At 40.5% G+C, this 26,728-nt stretch overlaps 1 protein-coding gene across 2 annotated transcripts in view; it reads left to right on the top strand.

Moving 5' to 3' along the window:
• The first annotated feature begins 605 nt into the window (after positions 1–605).
• Psme4 (proteasome activator subunit 4) overlaps positions 606–26,728 on the top strand; it is a 105,035-nt gene continuing 78,912 nt past the window's right edge. For both annotated transcript variants that reach the window (XM_021178408.3, XM_029483959.2), the window contains exons 1-3: positions 606–869; positions 18,608–18,748; positions 19,438–19,554. In XM_021178408.3, coding sequence (XP_021034067.1) covers positions 628–869; positions 18,608–18,748; positions 19,438–19,554 — 500 coding nt within the window. In that variant the 5' untranslated portion in view covers positions 606–627. The remainder of the gene's footprint in view (positions 870–18,607; positions 18,749–19,437; positions 19,555–26,728) is intronic.

The raw sequence follows: 26,728 nt of genomic DNA, 5'->3' as shown, positions 1-26,728 counted from the left end.
CTGGCCTCGAACTCAGAAATCCGCCTGCTTCTGCCTCCCAATTGCTGGGATTAAAGGCGTGCGCCACCATGATAGTGTCTCCTGTTGCCAGTAGGAAGCAGAGGTTGGCCTAGAACTCTTTGTGCTCATACTGCTTCTCTGTCCACACTCCCGCCCCCAGCTGGGATACAAGCTGCTCTTCCGTAAATTGGCCCAGAAGAGAGGATACTGAGCGTGGAGAGGTAGTCGGATTCCGTGCCTCTGGATCCTGCTGGAGCGGCGTAGGGTCTCTTGTTTCTCCCGGGCAGCCTCGCGCAGCAACCCCAGCCGCTGACACCAAACTCCGCTGACTGCGAGAAAGCAGCCAGGTTTCCCCGCCTTCGTGGCCCCGCCCCGGAAGTGACTTGAGGCCGGTCCGGAACCTCCCGGCGCTGCGGCTGCGGCGTCACCAGAAGAGCCGGAGTGGTCCGGGCCGAGCAGCCGCTGCCACCGCCAACGAACCGGGTGCCGCGCGGGGTCCAGCAGCGCGCCGGGCAGCCGGGGCGGGAGGGGGGCCCAGCGGTCGGGCCGAGGGCGAGGCGACGCGGACGAGGCTGAGCCCGCAGCGGGGCGGGGGCCGGGGGTCGGGCCGGGGGCGGCCCCGGGCTAATGGAGGCTCCGGAGCGGGCGGGCGGCGGGGAGCCCCCCGAGCCTGGCGGGCGGCCGGTACTGGGCCCGCGGGCCTTCGTCCCGCAGAAGGAGATCGTGTACAACAAGCTTCTGCCCTATGCCGAGCGGCTGGACGCCGAGTCCGACGTGCAGCTGGCGCAGATCAAGAGCAACCTGGGCCGGGCTGTGCAGCTCCAAGAGCTGTGGCCCGGGGGCCTCTTCTGGACGCGGAAACTCTCCACGTAAGTGGGCTGAAGCCGTCGGCGGGCCGGGCTCTTTTGTCTGCGCTGCTGCTGCTCAACTCTGTTCTGTCCAGACGGCGCTGACCTGGTGCAGGATTCCAGGGGCGCGGCCGAGCCCGGGGAGACCCAGTCTCCTCGTTGCTTTCTGTGGGACTTCTGGGTCCTGTCGGTCGCCTCTCACGATCAGCGTTCTGGTCCTTTCTCTTGACGTGCCAGGCTCTGGGGAGCCACAGGCGTAGCCGGGCATAAGGACGAGCGGCTCCCATTGGTTCTCCCTGGGGTTCTGCGCGTGGAGCTGCGGGATAGAGAGATTCGGTCTTTGGGGAAGCGACTCCCGTCCTTGCTTCTGTTTTTTGTTTTGCCTACCTCGTCGATCCACGCCTTTACACTTCTTACCGTAGGAAGTAGGGACAGTAAGAGGTTGTGTGTGTGTGTGTGTGTTGTGTTTTTCTGTGTTACTATGTTTCTTGGGGGTCTGGGTTGCTGTTCTGGCTTCCTGGATTTAATTGAAACGATTCGTTTCAAATGGACAGTCAGCGCATTCTCGGATTGAGTAGACGTTGAGAATGTTGTCTTAGAATTCTAGGAAAAGTGTATGTTCCTGTTGTGACATTTCCTCGGTCAAGACTTCGCTGATTCTAAGGCAAATAGTGAAGAGCGCTGTTAGGTTGATCCCGGGCTTTGTTGGCCAGACTGTGTGGTTTTGAGTTGGTTAGATAAATAAATGTTAACGTTAACACCAACTTTAGGAGTTCTTTTGTTTTCCGTACGCACTAGCCGCAAATTATAGTGTCATTAAAATTAGAGCTGGGGAAAAGTAATGATGGAGCAAAAAGTTTGGAGAGGTAGGTCATTTGCTCTATGCGCACCTTTACTTTGGCAGAACTTATTATATAAGATTTTGGCTGTTTTGTTTGGTACGCTACATATAATTTGGTAAGACTATGTTTATGCATATGGTTACGGATAAGTGATTGCACAGGACATGTCATTTGTGTTCACCAGAATCTGCTGAGTGAGCTGGGTGATGACTCAGGGTTTTATAATACAATAGTGGGCTGTATCTCTCTTCGGGATAATTTTTATGTGCTAATTACTGGGGAGACTTCTGACAAGTTTTTTTGTACTCTTCAACTGAGTGAAAATAGCTCTTTTACTTAAAAGATGCAAAACGAAAGCACTTAATTTGTCTTTCTTAGAGTGACCATAAAGTGTCACGATTAACAGCTCTGTTCACTGGATTATAAAGAAGTTTATGGTATTAAGGATCCATAAGCATGGAGATCAATGTAATCAAAGAAAACCCTCTTTTTAAAGGATTAAAATTGAGTTACTTTGTGTGTTCTCCTTAGGTGTTTGTGTAACTAGAGCACAGTAAAAATAAAGTTTGTTAGTCACTTTGATAGACTTGCCAAGGAATATTGTTTTCAGGGAATATATGCAACTTTTCTTTGGTGTATAATATGTGTATGTATATGTCAATTTGTGAAGACATCCAGCTTGGATTTATAAGCATAGTTAAATGTTTATTTTCCAATTTCTGGTTAATGAGTTTGGTAAATTAGCACTAGGCTTTGTTGCTGTTTTGGCTAAAGTAAACATATTACCAAGAAATATAATGGAGTTACCATGCTTGATGTGTAGAGCAGATTTGCTGTTTAGATGGCTTAATGGTGGTGACTCCTGTTTTATGTAACAAGTGCTGTCATGTAGACTTTAATTTTGGAATAGTGGTTAAATACTGGAAACTAATTCTTGAGATTGCATTGTCATGTGACATTTTGAATTTGATAGGGCATGCTGTGATCTTGGGTGTGTGTTTTTCTTCTGCAAGACGTATTAAGGTGACATGTTTGTTTATAGTTGTGCTCACCCTCCCCATTTTTAAAAGCCTAGTGTTTTGCTTAACATCTATATAATCCTGACGTGATCATGTTTGCTATGTTCTAGAAGAAATGTAGTAGATTTCATGTTTTCCTCACCAGTTCTGAAGATGTGAGAAACTTATTTAATCATGTCCTTTTGTTTGCTTGTAAATGAAATGAGAGTGTTTCCTGGGAACTGTTTTTGCTCTGATATTATACTATTTTGCTATTTATTAAATATTTAAAAAGGAGTTATGACACCCTCTCCCTCCCAGTAAGGTTTTAGGTAGGCTCGGCTGGCCTGGAACTATCCATAGGATGGCCCTACCCTTTGCTCTTCCCGATGATGGAATTACCAGCATGAGACACCATGGCTGGCTGGCTTTTGTTTTTGAGACAGGATCTCTAGTAGCCCCAGACCTGTTCCAAACTTGCTGCTCTTAACTCCTGACCCCTGCCTTAACCTCCCAAATGCCAGCCAGCAGTTAATCATTCAGAAATAGCAAGTTTACCTTTGACTTGATAATTGGTTCTTTGTGCCAGAACCTCATTTTTGGTTCTCATTTTTTAAAATGCAAAACTTTTTGCCTTGTACATTTTCAATATTTTTTACTCTATTATTATCCTTGCTATTGTTATTATTACTATTATTATTATTAATGTGCAGGGGCAGTCAGAGGACAGCTCTAAGGAACAGCTCTCTCCTGCTCGGCTTCCTGGGATCAAAGTCAGGCCTTTAGGGTTGTTGCCAAATGGCTTTTGCCTGAGGATCCATCTTGTTGACTCTGATATTTTTATTATGGAAAATATCGAACATATAGAAGAGGACAATAACATAATGAACACCACTTACCAGCAATTATTAACCCATAGTGAGTTGGAAAATTTGTGATTGATTTTACTTCTGAGTTCCCCCTCTTAGATCTCCATTGCTTTGTCTAAGGTTTACTATAATGGAGCCTCATGGACAGAGCACTTTTAAAAGGCGGATGTGTGTCTTGCTACATGTGCACTTGTGCCATACATGCTCGAATAAGTCAGACAAATAAAGATTTACCAGATGGATTTTAGGGCTTGAAGTCAGGTGATCAGGCTGGGTAGGAAATAACTCACCAGTCTAAAAAGGGTTTATTAATGATTTTTCATACAGCATCTTTTATCCTTTTAGAAATTAGACTCAGTTCAGGGGCAATAAGTATAGCATGGAATTACTTCTGTTTTAAAAATGAAAACACTGAGACAGATAGGTTAAAACAATATAGTAGAAGTAGCATTAATCTTTTTCTAATACTTTTTTTTTTTTTTTGGTTCTTTTAAAGGATTGAGAAGTGTTTTTGATTTGTGAGACATATCAGTGAAAGATTTCTGCCTTTTGGATGCTCCAACATGCTGTTTCTCTTAGTGTCCCGTTTATTGTTGTTGTTGCTGTTGTTCAGGACACACCAGCAAAGGAGTAGCTCTACCAAAAAAATTGGTGAGAAATATGATTTCTAAATGAAGCCTTTTAAATATATATAATTAACTCCTGTATTGAGGCATCAAGAAAGGCAGTCAGTAAACCATAAACAGTGGGATTAGATGGCCTGAAGCCTGAATACCTCTTGCGACAGGCATACTATCTGTTTTTGCTGCATGATTGTAGAATACCATTGTATCTGAAATGCACACCTAGTTGTGGTCCATGTCCCCACACCCTGTACCCCACCCCAACACACACACACACACACACACACACACACACACACACACACACACGAGTGCTAGTTCTGAGACTCCGGGTCTCACAAACTACACAAGTATGTCCACCCTGAAGTACATTCTGAGTAGTGGTCTTCCTCCCACAGTCTTACAGAGTGTGAGGCACACTACCCAACTGTGAATAAATAAATGAATGAATGAACATTGAGAAGTGCTTTCCAATAAACTCATCTTCAGAAACCATTTTTCTATTTGTCAGCTTTCTGTTAAGTGGGATTCATTTGTAGTGACTCTTCTTTTGTTTGTTTTTCTTTCTTAAATTTTTGTTATTTAAATGCATTTTATACATCAAGCATATTAATGAGTATTTTGAGAATCAAATAATACATAAAAATTTGTCCAACTTTTATATGCATATCCTTTTATATGCTAAAATATCATTAATGATCATTTACTGCTATCCATAACTAAGAATCCTATATCTAATGTTGAATACTAAATTGTTTTAAAACATATAAGATATATAAAAATATAAGCTACATATTTTTTAAAAATCCTTTAAGGGAGGAAAGATTTATTTTGTCTTACAGTTTCATAGAGATTTCAGGGTTTCGTGGTAGGACAGATGGGAAAACAGGAGTTCACTGTCCTTTGTGTCACTTGTGGATGGCTGCTGCATTTCATGTGGCAATGGACTAGAAGGCAACAAAGGAATTTTCTTTCTAAGGAAAAAACCTATTACCTTTACTGCTGTGAAATGGGTGTGAGACTAGTATTCTACTGTAAACAAGATTTGTCATAAATGTTTCATGGTCTTCCCTTGTTGACCATTCAAAGGAATGAATATGTTAGCAATCTGGGCTGGTTTCAATAGGTGTTTAGTGGTTTTTGTTTTGTTTTGTTTTGTTTTGTCAACAATGAAATGTAGAGGTTTTCTACAGCAATACATTTAAAAAACATAAATATAGGTACATATTTTTCTTATTTCTCCACTTGAATGAACTTGATGTTTTTTGGAAGATTCTTTTTTAAAAAATAATTTATTTTTATTTTATCTGTATTGGTGATTTTCCTACATGTTTGTCTTTATGAGGATGTCAGATGCCCTGAAACTGGAGTTACAGACATTTGTGAGCTGTCATGTGGTTCTGGGAATTGAACCCTGGTCTTCTGAAAAAGTAGCCAGTGGCTTAACTTCTGAGTCACCTCTCTAGCCCTATTTGGAAGATTCTTAAAGAGTGAATGGATTGATTTACTTTTGCAGTGAGTAAATGGGGCCTAACCTTGAACATGGTAGGCAAGTATCAGAGTTACACTTTCAAACCTCTGAAAGAGCTTGGTATAGTTTGTGTTCTGAAGGCAAATCGAATACTTGCAGAGGTGTCAGCAAACAGAATGACAACTTGTTGTTAGCATGTAGCAGATGGAGTTCCTAGTTTATGTAAGCAGGGAAAAGTTACCTTGTGAAAGAAGCTGGGTAGGTACTTTTTTTGATACATAATCAAAAGGTTTTATCCCTCAGCTGAATAGGAACTCTCTGTTTAACAGCCATCCTCTTGCCTCAACCTCCTGAGGGTTTTGTGTGCCTTTGGCTCTATTATTAATCCATACCTTCAACCCAAGAACTATTTTAAGGCCTTTTACTTAAAAGTAATCTTTTTTATTTTTTTACTTTCACTATCCTCCACCCCCTTGTGTGTGTTCAGATGACAGTGCCCCCCACCCCCAGACTGGGTTGGAGGTCAAAAGGTCTGTTTTCAGCTCCTCCTTGTGAGCTTCAGAGAGCAAACTCAGCTAGCCCACCAGGCTTGGTATCCCAGCCCCTTTATGTACTGAGCTATCTCCCTGGCCCACTTTTTGTAAAAATGGGGGCTAGTTGGAACTTTCATTTACATTCATTGCATCATCTAATTTCCATATAATAGGATAAAAAATGAGAAAATAATCATTAAGAAACGTTTATTAGTAACTAAAGATGGACTGTTCATGACTTTTAATTTTATATAGATGTATACTGGATTATAATACATTTGGTGGCAGCAAATGGGTTTTTGGTGGTGGTAGTGCTGTTTAAGACAGGGTCTTTCTCTCTCTCTCTCTCTCTCTCTCTCTATCTATCTATCTATATATATATATATATATATATATATATGTGTGTGTGTGTGTGTGTGTATATCTCAGACTGTCCTTGAACTTGCTATGTACTCAGGCTAAAGCTCTTTTTTAGATAGGATCTCTGGAAACTCCCACTGGCCTGCATAGTAGAAGCAGTTCTTGAATTCTTGATCCTTTTGGTTTGTCTCCCTATGCTAAGATTACAGGTGGACCCCACTATGCTCCTTTGCTAGTCCACTTATCTTCTTTATTTTCCCTCTGTGGGTTTAAACCTAGAGCCTCATGCATGTTAGTTAGGCAAGTGTCCCTCCCCAGCCTTCCTTAAACTTTCTAAAAAGATTTATTTTATGTGTGTGAGTGTTTACCTGTATGAATGAGTTCCTAATAACCACAAAAAGTGTCAGATCTCTTAGAACTGTAGTTATTGGCAGCTGTGAATTACCATGTGGGTGCTGGGAATTGAACCTGAGTCTTTTGCAAGAACAGCTAGTGCTCTTAACCACTGAGCTCTCTCTCCAGACTCCATTTTACTTGTATTTTGAGCCAGCATCTCACTGAACTGCCAGAATTTCTTTGTACTTATTCTGTTGTTCTGTCTAGCCTTAAACTTGAAGTCCTTCTTCAGGTCTCAGGTTTACGGGCCTATGGAGGCCCTGCTTCAGAAATCTGTTTCATATGACTCAGTTTAGTGTTCATTGCTTATCACCTCCCAGTGAATTCGGAAGTTGTGGTTTGAGTATGTTTGGCCCATAGGGAGTGGTACTGTTAGGAGGTATGTCCTTGTTGGAAGAAGTGTGTCACTGTGGGGGTGGGCTTTGAAACTCTGCCCAGTGTGGAAGAGTCAATCTTCTGTTTGCCTTTGGCACAAGATGTAGAACTCTCAGCTCTTCAAGCGCCATGTCTTCCTGCATAGTGCCATGCCTCCTGGTATGAAGATAATGGACTGATCAGAACCAGTAAGCCAGCTCCAATTAAATATTGTCCTTTATAAGAGTTGCTTAGTCATGGTGTCTCTTTACAGACAGAAGTTAATCCTTTATTTAAATTTGACTTAAACTTAATTAGATCTACCAGTTATTTGGTAAACCTAGAATCTGAACCAAGTTCCTATGGGGTTTCTCCTGGTATTGTTGCCTATCTTGGCTGCTCTGGTTGGAGGTTTGTTTGAGCACAGGCTAGGCTAACATTGAGATCATATCTATAAATAAATAAATAAATAAATAAATAAATAAATAAAATAAGAGACAGATGTGTTGGCATTAAAGCCTAGCTCTTGAAGGTCAGAGGCAAGTAGATTTTTATGAGTTTGAAGCTAGTCTGGTCTACCTGAGTTCTAGGTCAGCCAAGACTGTACAATAAGACCCTGTCTCAAAAAATAACAATAAAGATCCCACAAAAGAAAACAACAACAACAACAACAACAACAAAATATCCAGACAGTGAAACAAGGGACTGAAGAAGTGGTTCAGTGGTTGAGTGTGGTTCCCATCACCCCCATCAGATGGATCACCATCCATAACTCCCGTTCCAAGGGATCCCATGTCCTCTTCTGAATCCCCTTCTATCCTCTCCCCCTCTCCCAACTTGTGTCTTTTGATGTTGAATAAATGTCCTCCCAACCTCCAACTTTTTAGCAGCATTGAACTTTGGAGCTAAAAGGAATCTTAGCGACTCTGGGATCTATAAACTCATTTTAAATAAAAATATTGTGATACTGGGCTGGCCTGTATGTGGGACTTTCTATACCCACTTAGGAAATTAGTCACGACACTCCTCTGCTGTGAGGTGCTGTGTGTGAGTGTGTGTGTGGGGGGTGCCCCCTGAACCCGTGCAGATGGGAGAGCTGACCCGGAGGGTCATGAGATTGAGAGAGGTAGTTCTGGCCCCTCATTGGCTATAACACACAGGAGAGTGGGCCCTATACTTCTACTGGGCAGCACAGTAGATCTGGCTTTTATGGAGGGGACAAAAGTGAGCCAGTCCCGAGGGTGTGAGCATGGGAGAGCTGATTCAGCCCCCTCATAGGCTTCATCACTTGGGAGAGTAGGCCCTGTTCCTTGACTAGGTAGCCCAGTGGGGCTGGCTCTGGAAGTGTGGATGCAGGTGACCTGGCATGAGAACAGGAGAGCTGTCCCTGCTTCCTGCCGATGTCCACATTGGGTGACCTAGCCAGAGCAGTGTTAGAGTATTTGTTGTGGTGGTGCAGATAAGGGAAAGCTAGCAGTCTTGACTAGCTCAGCTACCACCCAGGCCCACATCCAGTATTCTGAATTGGCCCACCCAAAAATCTTTTATCATCTGCGAATGGTTGAGATGTGGAAAGGGCAGAATCTTTGTGGCACAGGGTAATAATTGGATAACTGAGAGGAGTCTTGATCAGGATCCAGTATTGAGGGCATCACAGAAGCCACAGTCTCAAACCAGACCAATGACTCATTACAATAAACTTTGCAAGTGAAGATGTGAGGACAGAGGAATATATTGTGGGACACACTGTGACATACATGATATGTTTTCCATGCTTTGTTTTTGTTGTAGTTGTGTGCGTGTTTTATTTTGGTGGGGCGGTTGCAAGGGAGAAATGTGGTTATAAGAGGACAGGAAGGTGAGTGGGACTGAGTAGGGAGCATGAGGTGAAACACCCAAAGAATCGATTAAACAGGTAAAAGAAAAAAAGAAAGAAATTAGGCCTGGTGGCACACACCTTTAATCTCAGCACTTGGGAAGCAAAGAGAGAGTATCTTTGAGTTCAAAGTCAGCCTGGTCTATGGGAGGACAGTCAGAGCTGCACAGAGAAACCATATTTCTAAAGGAAGAAAGAGAAAAAGAGAAAGAAATTAAGTAGAAAGAAGTTCTCTGAGTATGATGGTTTAGGTAGTTTGAGAATAAGTTGGGCTGTATAGAAACTTGAAGGCTAGCCTGGGCTATTGAATTGGGGAATTATGTTAATTAGGAACTCACCAAACAAGCAAACATGGGCTGTAAGGTTTGGCTCTGGGGCTAAGGACTTCTGTGATGCTGCTGTGCACATCAGCCTACAGTGTCTGTTGTCTCCTCTTAGTGGTGAGGGAGCCTCAGATCTTTCTGGAACTTCAGCACCAGCATGTTGTTTTCTGTGATGAGGCAAGTGCTGTCTTGGAATCCTGTAGACAGTGATAACCGTCAGGGCACTAATCAGTCCCAAGTTCACAGCTTTTTTGCTACTGGCATGGCATGTTGTTTGTTTGTTGTTTTGTTTTGTTCTCAGCTCATAGAGTCAGCAATTACTGATTGAGCTACAAGAATACAAGAAATAATGTGAAGGTTGTAGATTGATTCTGGTATCTCTCTTTTCTTTTCTTTTCTTTTTTTTTTTTTTTTAGTTTTTTTTGACACAGGGTTTCTTTGTATAGCCCTGGCTGTTCTGGAACTCACTTTGTAGACCAGGCTGGCCTCGAACTCAGAAATCTGCCTGCCTCTGCCTCCCAAGTGCTGGGATTAAAGGCGTGCGCCACCACCACCCGTCTTCCTCTGTTGTTTGTCCACTTTATTTTCTAAATGCATCTTGAGCTCACCTAGACTGTCTAATCAGTGAGTTCCCAAGATTTCTGTCTCCACCTCTTTCTATTAACAGGGTAATATAATAGTCAGGGGCTGCCAAGCTTAGCGCACATAAAAGTGTGTGTGTGTGTGTGTGTGTGTGTGTGACACAGAGGCCAGGGGAGGGTGTCTGCATACTCTATTACTTTCTGCCTTCTTTTCTTAAAAAGTTTCTCACTGAATCTGGAGCTAGGCTGGCAGACAGAAAGCCCCAGGGATTCTGCAGTTGTCCTCCTTTAACTGTGCCCCTCACTCTTCAGTGGTAACTTAATATTTGGTCATGCCCTATTTTTGTTTTGTTTTGTTGTGTTGTGTGTGTTTTGTTTTGTTTTAATGTGGGTGCTAGAGATTTGAACTCAGGTCCTTGAGGTTGCTTAGCAGGCATTCTTAGCCACTAAACCATCTCCTCAGCCCAAACTTGCTTTATTTTATTTTGTGGGTAGGATCTCCTGATGTAATCCAGGCTGGGTTTGAAGTCACAGAAACTGCCTCAGCCTCCTAAGGGCTAAGATTATAGGTGTATAGCAACATGTCTAGCTAGTTACAGAAACTTTGTGACAGCCAAATTTCCCGAAGACCACAGATATCCTTTTATTATTAGCTATATGTCTGTGCAAAAGAAAGAAGGCTTCTTGACTGTAAGTCTTAAGGTAGAATTTAATTCAGTAAAGCAGATTTCAGAAAATGTCTTTTAATTTGGGGGATTTTAATGTGGGGAAATAGAAGTGAATGAGTAAATGAGCCATATAAATATTAAATTTATACTCAGGAGCATCAAACTGAAATGGTTAACTTTTGATGCAGTATGCCTCAAGGCTGTTTGTTATTTATTCTTAAGTTTCCATTGCCTGGTGCATTTCTAGCACATAAATAACATTTAATAAAACATTCAAGAAATTGTTTCCTGTAAATTTTTTTAGAGTGCTTGCTTAGAATGCACAAAAATTTTAGTTCTTGCTCCAGAGCAAAATAAAACAGGCCATCACAGTACATGTCTACAATCCCAGCACTCATCCTTGGCTAGTTGGAAGAAGATATTTCCTTTATCCATAGTTCAAGAGAGAAATAACTAGAAAAGAATAGTAGCATTAAGGCCAATTTTGCTGAGTAGTATATTGGAAGCTGTCTTTTAGAACCAGTTTGTTTAATTTGACCCAATTTTATTGTTAGTTTGAAGGCTTTTTTTTTTTTTTTTTTCAGAAGAGGTTTCCATTCTTGCTATGTAGCTCAGACTAGCTGTGATCTCAAATGCTCCTGTCTCATCTTTCCAAGTGCTAGCACTGCTGAATTTATAAGCTTGTGCCACCATGCCAGGTCTCTTATTTAGGAGCTATTGATAGATTTGTTTGTTTTTTGAGACAGTCTTAATTTGATCCCAGACTGGGCTCAGAAGTCACTATGCAGTCAAGTAGAACTCAAATGCATGACAGTTCTTCTGCCCTAACCTCTGAATTGCTGGAATTACAGATGAAAACTATCACCTGATAAGATTTCAGATATAAAAAACAAAAGGTCAGTGTGTGTGTGTGTGTGTGTGTGTGTGTGTGTGTGTGTCTGGCAGCAGGGGTGGGGGGGTCGTTGGGGGTTGGGGCAAATCAGAAGACAACTTGTAAGAGAATTTTTCCCTTCTTCTATTTGGGTCCCAGAGGATTGTCTTCATGACCCATCTTGCTGGCCCAGTTATAAATAGTTTTACTGTTTTGAAATAACATTGCCCCTCCCCCTTCAAATTAAATTAATGGTTTAATGATAATATAAACTGTAAGCCAGGACATTTTCAGTAGCAAATCAGGGAATAATATGATTTAGAGGAGTCCTTGGAGTCAGAATGTGTTCAATGTTGCTTTATTGGTGACAATAATTAGAACTTTATAGTCTAGTAATTGGGTTTGGGGATATAGTTTGATTGGTGAATTGCTTGATGGCACCTAAAAACTGGTCGTGGTGAACTTGTCTAATTCTGGCATTGGAGGCAGGAGGATCAGAAGTGCAACCTCATCATTGGCTTCTTAATGAATTGGAAGCCTCTCTGGGCTCTAGCTTCTCTGATTCGTGGTTTTATTTTACTAGTGATATATATATCTGTATCACCAGTAAATATATATATATTAGTAAATATATATATTAACTTTAAAATTCCTTGTAATAAAAACATTTGATGACATCATGTTGTTTTATTAACTAATTACTGTTCTTGGTGTACCAGGTTTTTCTGAGATTAAAAATCTAAAAGTATTTGGTGACATACTGTGAAGATGTGAGGGGGAAAAAGCTGGAAATACTTTTGTGTTGTCTTGTCATTTTTACTGTGGGAGGATGAAACATGATGGTTTGTCATTTGTATGTTCTGGATTGGTTAAGGAATGGTCTATTCAAAAGTTTAATAATAATTACTAAGATTTTTAAGTATTTTGAGATATCATTTATTTGTAGTCTTACTGAAAACTTAATGTGAAAGTTTAAGTTGAATTTAAAATGATGGTTGCTAGTCTTTACTTCCATTTTTAGAATCCAATTTCTTGTTTTTTTTTTAAGATTTATTTTGAATTAAGTATGTTTATGTTGGCTATGCATGCATGTGTGCACATGCACACAGATGCTTACAGAGAGGGCACAGGACTCCCTTGGGGCCAGAGTTAGAGGCAGTTGTGAGCTGCTGACATAGATGCAAGTTACCAAACTCAGGTACGCTGACAAATTACTTTGACTGGTGAGTCATTTCTCCAGCCCCAACAGGGTTTATTACAATTTAGTAGTCCCAGTATTTTTGACAAACTTAAATCTAAAATGCTTCTTAAAAATAAACATTGTAAACAGTTCCATGATTCTGCTGCAGAGATCCTTTCACTATATTTCTTCCCTAAAGATTAACCTATACTATGTGTTTCTTTTTTTGTTTGTTTGTTTTTGTTTTTGTTTTTGTTTTTCGAGACAGGGTTTCTCTTTATAGCTCTGGCTGTCCTGGAGCTCGCTTTGTAGACCAGGCTGGCCTCGAACTCAGAAATCCGCCTGCCTCTGCCTCCCGAGTGCTGGGATTAAAGGCGTGTGCCACCACGCCCGGCTGCTACTATGTGTTTCTTTTCTCATTTTATCTATGTCTTTTTTTGCTGCTCAGTTTATTTTATTTTAGCTTTTGAGATTTGGGATGGTTTCATGTGGACCAGGCTAGCCTGATATAGATCAGGATGGCATTGGATTTCTATTCTTCTGGCCTCCACCTCCAGGTGCTGGATTTTTGGTGAGTGCTGTAATCCAGTTTTATCTCATGCTGCGGTGGAACCCAAGCCTCAAGTATGCTATGCAAGACCTCCACCAACTAATTCCCTATCATATCACTTTTGATACCATAGATTAACATCACTTATTCTTTAAAATGAAATCATAATAGGCATTCTTGGCTGTTTGGTGGTTCTTCGTAATTTGGACAAGGTCTTCTGTAGCTCATGAATGAAAATAAAAAGGAAAGGGATAAAATAAAAAGGAATACTGTTCCTAGGTATGGTGGAGGAGAAAAGTTTATTGTAGATATAAGGAAGACCTAGTGAGAGGCAGGCATATCTGGGAGAGTCCAGGATAGTCATGACCCTGAACCATATGGAGAGATGGGGAGTGCAACCAAATATAGCAGTTAGGAGGTCAAAGGTACAAAAAGGAGCAGGAAACCAAAATGTCTGATTTATATTGGGAAGAGCCTCTGGGTGAATGGCAGCCCAGCCCCTGGGTTGGAGAGTTCAGAGTAGAGGTTGGGGTGTTTTAATGTGCTTTTACTGCTTAATAATGATGCTTACTATCTTACTGAGAATAACGATGTCAAATATCTGCTTGGTAGTCATCTGAATGAGCTCTTTTGAAAGGTACATGTAGTGATGAGTTTAGCTACATTGCTTTGTGCTCCTGGCTGGTCGCACGAGGGTGCCCAGGAACTCTTTGGATCTGTGAATGAAAGACACACTCATTAGATTATTTTTGAAATGCCCTGGCTAACTCAAAGGCCAGGCAGTTCTAATCCTCCACCTGACTACCATAGATTTTCCTCCAGTACTCCTAACTCAACACTCTGAAAATCCACGATCTACCTTTGTTGCCCTGTGCCTTCTGGGCGGCCCCCTACATTTTGCTGCCCCCTTTGGGGGCCACATTCCTTCTCACCTACATTTTGGATGATTTTCCTTCCACAGCTCTAAATCTGATCTGTCACCCTAAGAATCAAGGAGATTCTTTCTCTCCTCCCCTCTTCCGAGTCTTGGCCTGAGCAAATCTAAGGGTTCCACTCCATCTCCCTCTGCCCAGCCATTAGCCGCTAGCATCTTTATTGATCGATCAAAAACCAATTTGGAACAGGGACCTTCAGCGTTTGGACAAGCAGATTCCCAATTAAATCAAAGCATTAGGACCAATCCCCAACAGGTACCTGCCCTTTGAACTTTTAAAAGTTGTCTTTGTCTTAACAGTTTGCAGGGTGTGTGTGTGTGAGTGTGTGTGTGTGTGTGTGTGTGTGTGTGTGTGTGTGGGTGTGTGTGAGAGAGAGAGAGAGAGAGAGAGAGAGAGGAATTTGAATATTCATTCTTTGTCAGATATGTATTCCAAGTATTAAGTTGGACTTTTAATTTTTTTTTCATTTTTTATTAGGTATTTTCTTATTTTACATTTCCAATGCTATGCCAAAAGTCCCCCCTCCCCTCCCCCCTCCCCTTTCCCCCTCCCCTACCCATCCACTCCCACTTCTTGGCCCTGGTGTTCCCCTGTACTGAGGCATATAAAGTTTGCAAGACCAAGGGGCCTCTCTTTCCAATGATGGCCAATGAGGCCATCTTCTGATACATATGCAGCTAGAGTCAAGAGCTCCCGGGTACTGGTTAGTTCATACTGTTGTTCCACCTATAGGGTTGCAGATCCCTTTAGCTCCTTGGGTACTTTCTCTAGCTCCTCCATTGGGGGCCCTGTGATCCATCCAATAGCTGACTGTGAGCATCCACTTCTGTTTTTGCCAGGCACTGGCATAGCCTCACAAGAGACAGCTATATCTGGGTCCTTTCAGCAAAATCTTGCTGGAGTATGCAATGGTGTCTGCGTTTGGAGGCTGATTATGGGATGGATCCCCGGGTGCGGCTCTGTCCATCCTTTCATCTCAGCTCCAAACTTTGTCTCTGTAACACCTTCCATGGGTGTTTTGTTCCCAATTCTAAGAAGGGGCAAAGTGACCACACTTTGAATTTGAATATTCATTCTTTGTCAGATATGTATTCCAAGTATTACGTTGCACTTTTAGTTTTTAATGACACTATATTATTAGTGGTATGAGTTCCAGCTCCGTGTACTTTTTGATTGTTTCCTTTAGATTGGGTCTTTGACTGCTCTGGAACAGAAGGCAAGTGTAACTGCCAGCAATCCCAAGAAACCTGCCTGTCTCAGATGTAGTATTAAACTTGAATTTCATGTTTCTATTGTATGTCTGCTGCTGTAAATGCAGTGGGCTGCAGAGCAGTATTACCAGTCTATTGGAACATGTTCTTCCAGTTCTTATGCATTCGAATGCAGGGAACACAAATGTAAAGGGCCTTGGGCACCCGAGTCCTGGCAGGGTCTGAAGCTGTCACCAAAAGTGGGGGATATTTTGAATTCCTCTTTTATCTCTAGTATACATAAGTGATGATTTATTCTTTTAGTTTTTCAAGATAGAGTTTCTCCATGTAGCCCTGGATGTCCAGGACTCACTTTGTAGACCAGGCTGGCCTTGAACTCAAAGAGATCTGCTTGCCTCTGCCTGCTGGAATCAAAGCTGTGTGCCACAAGGCCTAGCATCCTCCCCCCCTTTTTTTTTTAAGATAATATGCTTTCATTTTTAGTAACATGTAGATGACTGTAGGTTTCATTCTCTACGATTATAGTAAGAGAAAGAGGCTTCAGGAAGCTGGAAACTTGTTTAGCATGTTGTTGGCTTTTCAAGTCTAACACTTTTTCTTGTTGAAACAAAGTCCAACAAACCTAGAACTTGGGCTTTTCCTTATGTGTGTCACTGTGCCTAATTGTAGAGTCTTTATACATTATTGTCATGTATCCACTTGCTTGACCGGACTATATGATTAGGAAACATTCACAGGCAGAGTCAAAAGAAGAAATCTGAGGCCCCATTTCCTCTTTCCCCTCTACCATACATTCTGACTGTACAAAGGTAGGGGGTACAATGGTATTATACCTGGAAATGACAAAGAAAAGCCAAATACATTGAAGATAGCTTAAGAAAATAAAAAGAGATATTCTCATTCATTCATTCATTATTTATTTATTTATTTTTCTTTTTTGAGACAGGGTCTCACTATGTTTTCTTGGCTGTTCTGGAACTCACTATGTAAACCAGCTTGGCCAGAAGGAAATGTTCTGAATAGATTAAGAATTTTTTGGTCTTTCTGGAAGTTAGAAAATTTGAGAAGTAGGCATAAGTTTAATTCTATTTTAGACCTTGGGAGTAATAATTCATTCTCTCTCTCTCTCTCTCTCTCTCTCTCTCTCTCTCTCTCTCTCTCTCTCTCTCTCTCTCTCTCTCAGCACTTCTCAGTGCCTTGTTGGCTGTCATGACAATCATTCTGTAGACCAGGCTGGTCTTGAACTTGGAAATCTGTCTGCCTCTGCCTCTCAAGTGCTGAGATTAAAGGTGTGGGTCACCACTGCCTTGTCTTCTCTCTCTCTGATCCTCAACGTGGTTTAGGACTTTACATATCTAGTAATTTGTTGGAAATAAATTTTGAATTAGTTCTTATTCCTTAAATATATCAAGGAAGGAACCCCTTGGCTGGATGTGGTGTTTCACACCTTTAATCCTGGCACTAGGGCAGAGATAGGTTGTGTTAATCTTACCAGGTGAGAATCAGACCACTATCTCAATTTTGATCTAAATTTCAAGCAAGTTTTAATTAAATACTAGCCAGGATGATGAACGCTGGCCAGGTCTATTCTAGGGTTCTTAGAAAATGGCCATGAGCTGTTCAAGGCAAGAAGTAAGACATTACTCTCTGGCATGGTTCTGGCTCTAGAGTTGGACTATGGTTCTCCCTTCTCTAGACCCAAGCATATTTTATTAAAATTTTCACTATCTCCTGTGTCAGTCAAGCTACCCGATTCTGTAAAAGGGAAAAGGGAGAAAAGCAGAACAGCTTTAAAAAAGAAAAGAATCTGTGAAAAAGTTAATTAAAAAACCACAGCATGGGATAGCATGGGATTGATATGCATAGGTAATCTTAAAGGAATCATGTGCTGTGATTCCATCTTTTGATATAAGCAACCTGTGGTTTGCTGCCATCTTAGTGTTATCCCCCTATCAGGATGGTGGCAGCCATTTGGCTAAGGTTGGAGAGGATGAATGTCATGTGACTTCACCACCATCTTGGTTAAAGGTGACCACATGTTATAGCCTGATTTAGCCATTTTGTGGTGGTTCTTTTTTCCCTGACAACTAACAAACAACAACTACCACCAACCCCACGTTTCTGGGCCCAAGCCTTTCTATTGCCTCTGAAAACTTCCCAGAATTCCAAATATTACATAATCACAGAAGCTATCTGCAGCCGGCCAAACCATGCCTCTAGTGCATAAGACATAGTCAGCTGCTACGGCCAGTTTATTGCAGCCCCCAAATGAAAACATATTCTTAGAATATTGTTGTGTTTTTCCAAAATTCTCACTGCATGCAACCTGGTATTAACCAATGAAGGAGGCAACAACACGTCTCCAGGATATTTTGGACTAGGATGGATTTTTATATGATAATTCCTGTCCTGAAAAGTTTTATGAACGAGGATTTAAAACTGGTGTTTGTTTAATAACGTATTAAAATTGTACCTTCATGTGTTCATATATAAGAATATATCCTGTGCTGGCAGCCAAAGTGGTAGAATGTGTCAGGCCTTAAAATTACTTCCAATGCTGGGGATGTGATCTGATAAGACAACAGTGTTCTAATTTGGCTTTATTATTAAATGCTCTATAATATGTTGATTAAAGTACAGAATAATTATTTTGTATAAATATAAAATACTTAGTAGTATTTAGAAGTTAAGGTCCGTCACATTCATGATAGGCTTTTCTTTTTTCTTTTAAATCCGTACATTATAAATTTACTTTCTTGACATTTCACACTCAGGAGTTCTTTTTTGAAGGGTCTCATGTAATCCAAACTGGCCTTGAACTCCTGATCCTCCATTATCACTTCCCGAGTGCTGGTATTGTAGATAAGCACTACCATGTCTGTCAGGTTGTCCATGTTATAACACATTACAGGATTTCCTTTATAAATTTTTACACTTATTTATTTGATTTTTTTTTTAAATAGGCTGAGCACAATGGATGGATTTTATCATTTGTGTGTGTGTGTGTGTGTTTTCCCATTTATTATATCATGGAACATCAACTTAGTTAGTATGGACAACATAATAAGGAACACGATTGAATAGATGAATTTTTAACAGCTTTGTTTTCCTTTTGCAGTTATATCCGACTTTATGGGAGAAAATTTAGCAAAGAAGATCATGTTCTTTTTATTAAGTTATTGTATGAACTGGTATCAATTCCAAAACTAGAAATCAGCATGATGCAGGGATTTGCTCGTCTCTTGATCAACTTGTTAAAGTAAGTCTATTTTCTGTTATTCCTGGAGAGATTTTGTTTTTTTTAAGTGTTAGTGAATGAGAATCAGTTTTGAGAATAGTTTCCCAAAGTTTAACTGTATGTTTTGATTTAAAAATTTATTTTCTCTGTGAAGCTTTTAGTTGTACATGTTCAACTATAGGTGGTTAGGTTTTTATATATGCTTATTGTTTGCTCCATGGGGTATAAACTATTCTTGTACCCAGCAAAGGGTAGAAACTACACATGTGGTGTACCAAAACAGGAAACTTGGGCGCCAGAGAGATAGCATTTACGGCTCTAGCAAAGGACCCAGAATCCACATGCCAGATCACAGTTATCCATAATTCCATTTCTAGGATATCCCTTCCCTTCTTCGATTGTTGAGAGTACCAGGTGTGCATATTGTGTATATACATACACACACAGGCAAAACTCTCACACACAGAAATAAATCCTCAAAAAAATGTAAAAGTATGAAATTCCTCTCCAGTCATGGTGGCACAAGTTTAAATGCTTTTTTTAATAGGCGCTGCTTGGTGTTGAGGAGCACAACTTTTTCCTTACTGCTCATTCTACCAGTGACAGGCAAAACACCCACACTGTGATTACCTGTCCTCTTTGTGTAATATACGCAGTAACCGTGCATCTGTATAAATGATTGCATATATTTCTTTTCTTTTTTTAATTAGAAAAAAGGAACTTCTTTCAAGAGATGATTTAGAGTTACCTTGGAGACCACTTTATGACTTGGTAGAAAGAATATTATATTCCAAGACAGAGCACCTGAGATTAAATTCATTTCCTAAGTAAGTATTAAAGTACTTCTTTGAGGCCTGGCCCCTGTGCTTTAGGAGAGTGAATACAATGGGGAAATAATGGGTTAAGTAAGCAAATGCTTTGCCCTTGTTTTGTTTGTTTATTATTTATTTATTTATTGTCTGAGACAAGCTCTCTTGCCATAACACTGGCTGTTCTGGAACCCACTATGCATGTAGACCAGGTTGTCCTTAAACTCACCAAGATTCACCTACCTTTGTCTCCCTAGTGATACTACTGTGCCCAGTGCAAATTCATATTTTAATGTGCTCATTTCTATGTAACTTGACTTTGACTTTTACCCTTTTGAAGCTATTTGACTCTGTATTTTCTTTTCAAAGCTTTTTCACTGAGACATCTCAACAGTCATCCTCACCATACTTCAGTTATTCTTTTGTTATTAGATGCAGTGGTTATCTGCCATTCTTTTTTTCTTCTTAAAAAGTTACTTATTTTCATTTGTGTGTGATTGTGTGAGTTCATGTGCACTACATGTGTTTAGCCGACTTTGGAGGCCAGCAGAATGCATTGAGTCTTGGAATTGGAGCAGCTGCAGGTGGTTGTAAGCCACCATGTGGGTTCTAGAAATTGAACCTGAGTCATCTGTAAGAGATGCAAATGCTCTTAATCACTGAGCTGTCATTCCACAAACCAATTCCCACACCCCAAACTGGCATTTTATGTACTTTAATTCATTAAGTAAAATAAATGTTTTAAGTAAGGGCCTTCCGTCTTTCCCAGGGCACTCTATACACGTAGAGGAATGGTGGGTCGTTCCACCCCCATACAGAACAAGCATGCATGAGTGGTCCTCTGCTCATCTTCCAAGTGCTGTGTTTCACATGCCGGGACAAAGTATCAGGGTTACTAACTAACTACACTTAGGATAGAAACTAGTCAAATGCCAGTCCTTGCTTTTTGTCATTTCCTAGTAACATTTAGAACTATGGCTGTCTTGCTGATTATTGGTTCCTTGCATGTACATCATGATTATTGAAGACCTAATGTTGAAAACTTTTGTATTTATTTTAAATGTGCAAAGTATAACATGATCATTTGTCAGTCTGTGCTGCTAGGCAGTCATCGCAGGCTAAGTATCATCTGGACATGGTCTTGTCTACTGTGATTACTTTTCCTACAATGTTTTAGTATCCATGCTCTTTGCAAATTTGGCTTAAGATATGTAATTAAAGTTTACTTTTTAGAAATTAAAAATTGTTTGTTTTTTGCTTTTTTAAGACAGGGTTTCTTCATGTAGCCTTGGCTATCCTGGAGCTACTTCTGTAGATTGGGCTATATTCTACTCACAGAGATCTGCCTGCCTCTGCCTGTCAGGTGCTCTGATCAGAGGTGTGCAGCACCACCATCTGGCTTAAAAGTTAATTCTTAAAGGCAAGCTCTTGTTAGGTAGCCAAGCTTCAGATTCTTGGTAGCCCAGACTAGCCTTGGCCTTATAATCCAGTTGCCTCTGCATCCAAGTACTGGGATTGTTGGCATAAATACTCCACTTGTTCTTTAGGTTTTATTAACTGTTTTCAGTTACAACCCCTAGTGAGATCACTTATTTACTGATTTCCTGAAGAACATTGTTTATGTGTCTGTATTAACTTTTCTCTTTCATAAGTCAAAATTTTAAACACTGGTGTGATTTCTTTCATTTTCATAGACATGTTGATATTGCCTCGAATCTAAGGCCTAGGTCAACAGTCTGAACTTCTTGCATGTGACTGCAAATGGCAGATTTTTTAAAGCTTTTTAGATTATAGATTTAGTGGTGAAGAATGAAATTATATAAATGGAACAGTGAGAAATGACTACAGGCAGTTGTGAACTTAGCCCTTAGTTGGATTTTGGGCAAGTGGTATATGTAGTTATGAACCATGTTGTCCTTGAGGTTTCTTATCTTACAATTAGGAAAACTTCCAACAATGGGCGAACTGAAATTCATATGAAACGGAATGGTACTATGTACAAATAGACTTTTAAAGAATTCTTGATAAGGGCTGGGAGGATGGCTCAGTGGTTAAGAGCACTGTCTGCTCTTCCAGAGGACCTGAGTTCAACTCCAAGCACCCACATGGCAGCTGACAAAAGCTCCAGCTCCAGGGAATTTGACACCCTCACACAGACATATATGCAGGTAAAACACCAGTGCACATAAAAAAAAATCCTGTAAAACAAAACAAAATTGACACAGAAAAAACAAGTATACGGTGACTAATGCAGTACCTGGACAACTAAGGGAAGGGTACAGAAAAGTTTAAGAGAGCAAGCAAACCAAACCAAAAAAGGATGAGAGTAAAATTTCTTATTGAAAGTGTGCTTAGCATTTGCAAGGCCCCCGGCTCAATTTCTAGCACTAAATACCATCCAGATTCATTCTCTATACTCAGTGACAAAAATAAATAAATACAAACAGGACTCTTGGGCCGGCCCCTTGGCGCCACAGGGAAAGGTGCTTGTTCCGAAGGTCTAATGTCTGGAACAATTGAACTGACTCCACAGAGCGTCTGTGACCTCTTCATGCGCTCACGGTGCATATCCTACTCCCACATCATGCACACATCCACAAGAATAGTAACCTTAAAATCATTAATATATAAGTACCACTTCAACTTTAAAAGAGAATTATTATAAAACAGTTTCAAACATGCAGATGTCATTAAAACAAAATTACCTTAAGCTAGGCATGGTGCTACACACCTTTAATCTCAGTATTCTGGAGGCAGAGGCAGGTGGGTCTCTGTAAATCTACAAAGTTAGATCAGGATAGCCAAGACTACACAGAGAAATCCCAACAAAAACCCAACAAAACAAAACAAAACAAAACCAGACCTATTTAACATACATTTGTTTGGATTGTAAAAAGAAAAGGTCAAACATTTTATGCAAACAAATATAAGGACAGGAAAGACGGCAAGGTAGTTAAGATCTCTGACTGCTCCTACAGAAGACTTGAATTTGATTCCACATGGCAGTTCACAATGTTTTATAACTGCCTCTGGGGAATATGACCCTCTTCTGGCCTCTTTGGGCACTATGCACACATGTACTGCAGACCTAACACTCATAAAATAAAATAAATATATAAAACCAAGGATGATGATGCACACTCTTGATCCCAGCACTCAGGAGGCTGAGGCAGGTGGATCTCTGTGAGTTAGAGACTAGCCTGGTCAACATAGTTTCAGGAAAGTTGAACTGTATATTGAGAATCTAGCTCAAAAAAACAAAACAAAATACAAATAAAGAAATAAAGACATAAGAAAAGGAAGCACATATTGAAATACATATTAGGGCTTAGGATAAAGAATACCATAACAGATGTATTACATAGAGGCAAAAGAGTGACTAGTGAGAGGAAATAATGTAAAGCCACAGGGAATGTGTACAGTAGACTTCTGGGAAGAGTATCAGTAAAAATGAGATCTGGAATTCGGTGCTCAAAGAATAATATACATAGCTAGGTGTGGTAGGCAGATCTCTGTTAGATCAAGGCCAGTCTGGTTTACATGAGTTCTAGGAAGCCAAAGTTACCTAGAGACCCTGTCTCAACAATAGCAAAAAAGAAAAGAAAGGAAAAAGAAAAGAAAGAAAAAAAGAAAAAACATCATCCTTGTCTAATGTGTTTTCGAGATAAGGTTTCAGTTTCACTCCAGAACCAAGACTAGCCTTGAACTCTAGATCTTTTGCCCCCATTCTCTAGTGCTGTTCTGTGTTGCTGTGTTTCAAGCCATGTTGTAGAAGAATGACAGCAACATGAAGCTTGTGTACCAGGGTGTGTGAGAATTGCTGGAGACTGAACCTAGGGCCTTGTGCCTGCTGGTCAGGTGCTTGTATCAACTAAACTGCACCCTCAGCCTGGCATGATTCTGAATCTCTACCGACTGCCAGTTTAATGATGTGGTTGTAATAATGTGAGTGAGATCGTTCATGCATCTAACTCTAGCATCAAGAGGCTGAAGCAAGAGGTTCGCCATGAGTTTGAGGTCAGCTTGGTTATATAGTATGTAGAAAGCTGTCCAGGGACACAAAGCAAAAACCTGTCTTTAAAAACAACACATTTTTAAGACTTTCAGATGTTCCACTAGATATTCAGAGTAAAAAAGAAACCAGTTGCTTTAAACATGATTCTTAGTGCTGGGATTATAGAAGTGTGTCACCATACCTAGCTTCGTACATTTGTTGTTGTTGTTGTTGTTATTTTGGGATAGTTCACAAGTTATAAGATATTTTATGAACCTAGCTTTTGGCCACTGAGGTTGTTCAGGTTCTCCTCAATCATTATTCTTTGAAAGAGCCCTGTGGTGTACTAGAGAAATGGCTCAGCATTTTGCTCTTTGCAGAGAACCTAAATTTGGTTCCCCAGTTCCCAGCATCCTTTTGGACCACTCACAGTGACCTACTGTCACTCCGTCTCCAGGGAGATTGGATGTGCCTGCCCTCCATAGGCACCAGCCCATCCCTGCATGTGCCCATCCCTACACTCACACATGCACATAATTTAAAACTAATAAAAATAATTTTTTTAAAAATATCATTAAAAATACCCTGTGAGATTGGGGCTTGTTCTGGTGAGCACATGCTTAGCATGTGTGAAACACTAGGCTCAAATATTCTGCCCCGCCAACACTTACACACAGATAAACCCAACTATATCTACCTTCCAGCCCATCCTGTTTTCCCTATGTGTCTCAAAGACTCACAGTATTTCACCTGTCTCTGCTTCCCCAGAATTGAAGGCATATGCCACCATCCCACTAGTCTTTTGCTTTGATTAATCATGCCTTTTTTCCCTATTTTTTGATTCTGTAAGAACAGATCTTTCTAGGACATAAGCTTTTTCCCTGTGTCAGGTCTTTTCACTTAATACACCCTTCCGTGTTCCCAGGGCTCTGAAGTAAAGTATATGAAGTATTTTGTGGATATTTATAAGGTGTTTTGTTTTGTTTTACATATTCCTATCTGTACTAGGCTTTTTCTTCATATATGCTTCAGACTAAAATTGGTGCTCTCAGAAAGTCTATGGATCCACTAACCTACAGTGATTGACACATAGTATTGTGTACCTGTCTTTTTCAGGGACTACATTGTAAAGTATACCATTGATTGTTACTTTGTTTCTCTTCAAGAAATTCAGTTTTGAAAAGCTGGGTGTACATTACACAGCTTTTATCTCAGCACTGGGGAGACATCTGTGTCCTAAACAAATAAACAAATAATATTAAATTTATAAATTCAGTTTTGAAATACTCATTTATTTCTTGGCCTAACTCGCTTCTGCTTCCCTTGAATTGAAGACTACTGTTATTGGCTCTTAAGCAGAAATGGTAGAGAAACCAGTGAGTCACACAGCAGAGCTTGCAGTAGTCCTAGGACCGTTGTTCTTCCCAGCACTTCATTGTTCTGCTGAATTTCTGAAAATGGGACTGTTTGGATAGTTACTGCTTCTGCTTAACATTGTTTTGGCATGGTGACGTTGCAAGCTTTCATAGTCAAGAATAAGGTTGTTGGGTCTTACCAACATTTTATTTCTTAACATCCTTTAACTTATAAGGAGCCATTTTATGACTTGCTCTCTTAGATGTGATATTTTGCTTCCCATAGTTCTTTCTTAGATGCATTTTGACATATTTGAAACAGCTTTGTCATTTGACAGCCTGTTCTCGTACTATTTTTAGATGGCTTTTTAAAATCAGAAGTGCTTCATTTGTTAAGTGTTTGTCTTTCAGCTCTTCAATTCTGTGTGCCTGGTGTATTTTGTTCTTAAGGAAACCACTGCTTAGAGTGCCATGTATTTCATTCTACCTTAAAACTTGGTTCTGTTTAGAGCAAAGATAATCAAAACATTTTCTCTCTCTTCCTTCTCTTCCCTTCCGTCTCGGACTTCAAGTACTGAGATTGTTGGTAATTGAAAGAAGTTTTTAGGTTTTTTGTTTGTTTTTAAACAAGGCCTCCATGTTGTCCTGTCTGTTCTAGAACTCACTATGCAGACCAGGCTGGCTTTGAACTCAGACAACTGTCTGCCTCTCTCTCCTGGGTACTGGGACAAAGGAATGCACCACCTCACCTGACCTAGTAGAGTTTTTAATTTAATACAAAATACAAAATTCTATTTCTGACTCCTGCTTCCTATCCATGTCTTGTCACAACTTAATGTTCTTGTAAAAGCACATTTTAAGTATTTTTCCTTTTTAAGTGTTTTTCCTCTATATATTTTAAGGCTACCATCCATACTATTTTTTATAGTGTATATGCGTGTAGGAAAAAATTGTTTTCCTTTCTTTACTTTTTTTTTTTTTTTTTTTTGAGGGGGAGGGACTAGGGCCTTGCTGTGCAGCCTAGGCTGGCCTCCAGCTCCCAGCAGTCCTGCCACTATACCTGGTTTGGTACTTAGTTTTTGATTACCTGTGTATCTCTATCCCATTACCATTTGTGGTTGTTAGCAATTGAGCCCAGGGACTTGACTTGCTAAGTAAGTGTTGTACCACTGATACCTACCTTAGCCTGGCTTCCTCTATTGATTCAACAAAGTGTCATTTGCTTTTGTTGTCTTGTTTTTGTTTTTTTGAGACAGGTCTTTTTGGGTGCAATTTTTAAAAAATCAAACGTCCGCCTTTCCAGGAGCTCTGCCTGCCACTCTCCAGGCTAGGCCCTGTGATCAGTCACCACTGGTCTCACTCAGCTCCAGCAAGGGCCAGCTGGCCGGTTTTTAAAAACTAGCTCCCTCCATCTTCCTTGGCCCCTACTCATTGTGTAGGCAGAGACTGCAAACTCTAGGGGCTCCAAGACCTACATGTCTGTAGCTTCCGCCTTGCTCCAAAGCTTGGTCTGAATCCTTTTTCTCTGTGTCCCTTCTCTTCCTTCTACGACCTGGAAATCCCACCCTTTTTTTCCTTCACTCAGCAATTGACTTCTCCCTCCTTTATTGACACAACCAAGAACCAACTAGGGAATCAACCCCTCCTACTACAGGTCTTGCTATATATAGCCCAGTGTCCTCAAACTCACAGTTCCTCTGCCACTGCTTCCCTAGGGCTGGAATTTGCATGGGTCACTACACTTGGTTTACAAAGGGCAATTTATGATCACATAAGTCTTTTATTCTTACCTTTACCCGTTTACAACATGGAAATAACATATTCTACTCTGGGGTTTCTTGTT

Source organism: Mus caroli, unplaced genomic scaffold (assembly GCF_978045245.1).
Source record: "Mus caroli unplaced genomic scaffold, Mus_caroli_1 scaffold_13, whole genome shotgun sequence".
In the NCBI taxonomy this organism is placed as follows: Eukaryota; Metazoa; Chordata; class Mammalia; order Rodentia; family Muridae; genus Mus; species Mus caroli.
This window is presented reverse-complemented; position numbering and strand designations above follow the sequence as displayed.